The following is a 5898-nucleotide window of genomic DNA, read 5'->3' as shown; positions in this document are numbered from 1 at the left end:
GACGTATCACAGCGTGAGTTTCCTGCTTCCACGATCGCCCGCCCCCCCTAAACCCCGCTCGTGCCCCCCCTCTTTGTCCATATTCGGAGCTTTAGTTGACGTGACGCTGCCAACATGGCGGCGGTCATCACGTCCCGGAACCTCCCACTGAGACTCAAAACGGCTCTTCAGAAACAAACGGGTGACGTCACGGAGGCTCTGTCCATAGTTTTTACTGTCAATGGTTTCCTCCCTCTTCTTGCCAATTCGTTTTGTGAGTGTGTCCGCCATCTTACAAACCCTGACAGAAGGTAGACAAAAAATGCATGAAAGCTGATTTGGTTAACAGGACACAGGTGTACAATTAGTGCTGGCAGGGCTAGTTTCTGTTGCCATGGCAACCCAGTCAATATAGATTAGCTGGTTGGAGCAGTTGACTCTTGAGTTTGGTACGTGCACCATGAATATATCAAAATCCATGTTTGTTTACTGACTGTGATAAAGCGGGAAGTGTCTGGCTTCACACTTATCTCTCCACTGTCTCTCATACAAACATTAGATCTGAGTCCTCACACTGCAAATCCTTCTACAGAAAGTGTTGTTTCATGGACACAGACCTGGAGAGTGAACATAGCCTTTAAAACACATTCACTTTGAGGAATATGTCAGAGTGAATATCAGTATTGAGACTGTTTCTCTGTGCCACCAGAGGGTGACAAATCATCAACAAAGAGTCGAAAGTGCTCCACAGTGAAGACTTTAGTGTTTCTCCTCTCCTGTTCCTGATTGGTGGAAGCAGCAGAGTGCAGAGTCTGTTAGCACTGATCAGAGTCATCTGAAGCTCCCCCTTCATGGTGTGGTTACAAAACCACAGCACTCAGCAGTCTTATCTGAGGGCAGCAGGGCCTCATGGGAGTTTTGTGCAGCTCGTGCTGGTTTGGCATCAGCTGCATCCGAGCGTCACTTCTCTGTGAGTTCACCAGAGGAAACATGCTTCTCCTGCCGGCTGCTGCTCTTTGCTGTCTGTGTTCAGGTGAGTGTTTCCAGCCAATCAGGCGCTGACGACCTGCACCTGTAACAAACACTGACCTCCATCTGTCTCTGCAGCGCTGGTTACCATGGCAGCAGATCTGATTCAGGATGATGTCACACTGACCAGGAGAGTCAACAAGAGTGTCTCCTTCAGCTGTGAGAAGGTGCAACAGTGTATCAACATTTATGTGTACTGGTACCAGAAGAAAGACAAGGACACATTCAGAGTGATTTTTGATATTAATAGGAACAGTGGTAAAATTGATAAAACTTACAGCACTCATCCTCAGAAAGATGATTTCTCAGCTTTAAATACACAGAAGGGCTGGGAGTTGGAGATCAAGACAGTTAAAGAGGATCATTCAGCCACCTACTACTGCTCCTGTCGGGTTGATACTGGAAGTCATCACAGTGGGAGAAGATGTGAGCAGCCTGAACAAAAACCAGCAGAGAACAGAAAACCACATCAGCTGCATGTTTCACCTCCATCTCAGACTCAAACACATTCAAAGAGCTCTGAAGCATTGAAAGCTGCACAAATCCACGTTTGATCCCAACAAAGGAAGGAATGAGTCCATGTGATCAGAGGGGACGCTGACTGGGAGTCTTTCAGTCGGAGCTTCACATGTTAACAGAGGAAGTTTAGAACCAGCAGGAAAAAGCTGATGATGAGGACGCTTTGATGGTTTCTACAAACATGGAGATTTTCAGTGTCTCTGTTTTACACAGACGTTCCTGCAACATTGAATTCTGACAGAATTCTGCTTCCTGACTGGATCCTTCACTCAGCAGGTTTTTGTATGAGCCTGTTTCACAGTGTGACGTGTGGACCATTGGTCCTGGAACTAAACTGATAGTAACAGGTAAGAACTTCTTTTTAACAGTTGGAAATGTTAAAACTGTGTTTAGAATAGAATAGAATAGAATAGAAAATACTTTATTTATCCCAAGACGGGATAAATAAAAAAAGAAAAGAAAAAAATGCAATGCAGGTATAAATATGTCAAGACAGGATTGTGCAATTTGATATGAAGATATAAGTACAAGAACAACAATGTGCAATTTGAAAGTTAAAAACCTAAACCTTGTGCAAAATCTGTCCCTTACAGCAGTGAGTCCATGTGATCTCTGGCACAGAGATGAGGTGTTGTACAGTCTACAGGAAATCTTTCCTGCCTCATGCCATAGCATGTAGCGATCAGTGTGACAATGAAGCTGTCTGAGCCTTTCACTTTATTCATATTTTGGATCACATCATTATTATTATTATTATTATTACATTACATACATGATCAGAGCTGTTGCTGAATACATAAAAATGTACAACACAATCAAAATATATCATAGAATTATGTACTCTCTGAAGACTGCATATACTGCATATATTTGTCTGCTTACGGTTTAAATAAATATTTTGGTCATGATAGCTATTAGTTTGTAAACATTATTATTTGCTGTTGTTAACATTATTTGGTTTACAAACTGTAATGTTTAACACTAAACATTGTAAAGACAATATGTTTAAATATGAGGTATGATGGAATTAAATCACAAATCTCTGCACAAATATAATATATTCTACATCTTCAACATGTGATCACAAAAGGTGCTTTGTTTATGCAGTATACAATAATACTACAGTTGCTGCTACATTTTTTAGCTTGTTTTTTTTTGCTTTTAGTGGTCTTAGAGTTCAGACATATCCTCCAACATTCCTGTGGTATTCCTGTGATAGACTGGTTGCCTATTGAGAATTCTCGCCCATTGACAAATACAATAGACTCCAGCTGCCCATGACCATGTAGTACTGGACAAGTGGGTTCAGAAATGATTTCATTGATGATCGTGTGTCTGTATTGTGTAACCTCAGAGCAGCAGGTGGTGAAGCCTGTGGTAAGCATGTACCCAGCAGCATCCACAGGCCATCCTGAAGGGAGCAGCTCCCTGCTCTGTCTGGCCTCAGCCATGGTTCCTCCTCTGGTCCGCTTCTCCTGGAAACGACAGAAGGAGAACGGCTTGCTGGAGGAGCTGCCTCCTACTGAGGGAGAGCAGCTGGAGCTCAGAGAGACGGAATGCAGCGCCGCCATCTTGTTCATCCAGCAGCACAACAGCACGTATAAGTACAGCTGCTACGTCAACCACGAGGGGGGCACAGTGGAGGCCCAAACACAGCAAGGTAATGAAGGTGTTGATCAGATGTTGAGCAGAGACCAGAGGACGTTTCCAAACATGTGACTCCTTTTCTGTTTCAGAGCTTCCAGCTGCAGCTTCCTGTCCTCCAGAGAGAGAACCTGCAGACCTGCCAGCTGTGCAGCACGCTGACTGTAAGATCTATTCAGGATGAAGATGTTCACACTACAACACAATCAGAGAATGACCTGTCTGTCTGTGTGTGTCAGTGTCCTTCCAGACTCAGTGCAGGGTGAAGCTGCTCCTGCTGCTCTACACTGTGCTGATAGTGAAGAGTCTGCTGTACTGCTGTGGACTCTCTCTGCTGATGATCGGCTGACTGCTCGTCCTCCATCACATCATCCATCACTGTGCTCAGAGTCCATCAGTGATCACATGATGCACTTTTTTCTCTTTGTACTAAAACTTTGAGTCAGTATAAAACTGAATCTGACTTCCTGTCTGCTTTGATCTTTCTGCATTTATAGCTTTCCTTTACTGTTTATTACAAAGTGTCTTCACATTATTTTATTGTCATTTCACAGTAAAGCTGATCAATCATGTTGCAGCCTGGGAGTCATGTGACTGTGGTTGTGAAGCAGCAGGTGCAGAACAGGATGTGATAAAAACCAAAGGATGAACCCACACGGCTGTTGTGTGTGTGGCGTGGCGTCTTTGTGTGTTAATCTTTTATAAATCTGCACGCCGACGACTCTGCTGTTTTCTTCACTGTGACATAAAATGAGAGAATGTTTGAATGTTTTATCTGCACACGTGCTCTCTGTGATCTGATGATAAATGTGAGTAGAAGAAGAAATGAACATGCAGCTGTCTTCAGACTCTCTGCAGCTCTGTCACTTTCTGATATTGATAAACTCTTTCAGATCTGATGTTTTGTATCCAAATACATTTTTGTTATTTTTTCAATTGTTGACAACACTGAGTGCAGACTGATCTGTTTAAACAGCATGAAGTGAGCAGGAAGTGAGGGGGTCTGAGGACTTCCTGGAATGATTCTGCAACCGTCACAGTGAAACCCACAGAGCCGTCTGATTGGCTGCTTTCTGTCCTAATAACCACTGAGAATAGAACTGAAGTCTGCAGCTGTTCCCCAGTCTCTCTCTACACTAATAATCCTTCTATTCATGAAGTGTAGATGCAGCATTAACCATGTGGTCATACATTCTGTCTGTGAAGGTGTCTGTGAGTATGAACCTGAGCAGAGGTCAGAAATGATTGAAATCAAAGGAAAATTAAAGCTGCAAGCATCGATGTTTGGGCCCTCGCACTCCACACAACCGCCCCCTCCCTGATCACGTTGTCCTTTGTCTGCTCCCCCCACAAGCTGCAGTGATTTTGCCAGTGGTGGAAAAAAGGCATCAAACGGCATCAAGTGTCCTCCTTCCTCCTTCTGGACACCCATAGCATGACAGTGTACAGCTGCGCTCCTCCACGCACACACACTAAATCTACTGAAAGTCCGATCCTCCTCTGTGACACCTTTAACATCATATTAGAAATCTTTATCTGCTTCTGGTACATGCAGCTGATCACCAGCAGATGGCTCACTACTTTGGTGTCACTCAGGGGGGCACTGTTCTCTTTGCCACTGGGATATGATGAAAAAATAAGCAGTTTAACTTCAAATAGTGCACAGAGTTGGGATGAATCACATTTGCATATGTGTTCATGATCATCTTCTGAATCAGCTCAAATAAAGTAAAGTTAGTGTAGCAGCCAACAAAAAGTCAGTTTGTAAAAGTTACGCTCTGTAACTTTAAATGTGAGGATTCAAAAAGAACTTAGATCAGATATAGCAGCACCTGTGCAACAGATACTCCAACTGTAGCTGTGTTCCAATTCAGCGTCTGCATCCTTCGGAGGACACAGCCTACGCAGTCTCCGGAGGATCCGCTGGTAAATGGGACGGTCTAGCCTTCAAAGCACTATCTGATTGTGGCGCGACGTCATAACTTTTGCCCCCAAGCCCGGGAAAAACAAAAGCAGCGATAGCGACACAACACGGACTACACAACAAACGAGACAACAGTGTGGATTTAGAAATTTTGATCTTTTTAAATATATTTATTTGTTGTTGGAGGAAGAGGAGAGTGGGGCTCCCTGCAGGACCAGCTGTCTGTCCTGGAGGAGGTGTACTGACCATCATCACCTTTGGAGGGTGAGGATACATATTTTATAGCTTTTCATATTTTAAGCTGCTTTGGAAACCGCTCTGTTTAAGTTATTATTATTATTTCTGCCCTTTTTAAAAACATCTTTAGTAACATGGCAGCCGCCGATCGTCAGCTCTGCAAACCCTGATGGACGATGTGGTGGACAGAGGAGACAGACCCCCCCTCCCCCAGATGATGTCCCACTCACAGCCAGAGGACTCCAAGGTCTTCACCGTGGCATCATAAAGTCCAGCAGCACCAAGGACTCCTGCTCAGCCAAACATTTATATATATGTTCTTTGTAAATAGTATTTTCTGCTGATCTTTTATAAATAATAAACTGTACTTTTTCATAATGCCCACTGGTAAATAGTTAGAAATGTTCAAACTGTATCTTTGTAAATATTGTACATAACAGAACAATAAATGATTTACTGTTGTCACTGAGAAGTTGTTCAAAAGTTTACTTAAATTATAAATAGGTAATGAAACACATAATGTAACAAGGTTAGAAGAGTTTAAGAACACAGAGACAAGACCAATT

At 43.2% G+C, this 5898-nt stretch overlaps 1 protein-coding gene across 1 annotated transcript; it reads left to right on the top strand.

Moving 5' to 3' along the window:
* Window positions 1-816: 816 nt before the first annotated feature.
* On the top strand, window positions 817-5101 carry LOC114453610 (immunoglobulin lambda-1 light chain-like). Its single transcript, XM_028433559.1, has 5 exons — window positions 817-1012; window positions 1087-1400; window positions 1829-1874; window positions 2882-3187; window positions 5046-5101. Exons 1-5 carry the CDS (start codon window positions 889-891, stop codon window positions 5099-5101), a joined length of 846 nt encoding a protein of 281 aa, XP_028289360.1. The 5' UTR covers window positions 817-888.
* Window positions 5102-5898: the final 797 nt, after the last annotated feature.

The sequence above is a fragment of the Parambassis ranga genome, chromosome 20 (genome assembly GCF_900634625.1).
Source record: "Parambassis ranga chromosome 20, fParRan2.1, whole genome shotgun sequence".
NCBI classification, from domain to species: Eukaryota; Metazoa; Chordata; class Actinopteri; family Ambassidae; genus Parambassis; species Parambassis ranga.
The sequence above is the reverse complement of the archived record's forward strand: the minus strand, read 5'-3'. Positions and strand labels throughout refer to the sequence as shown.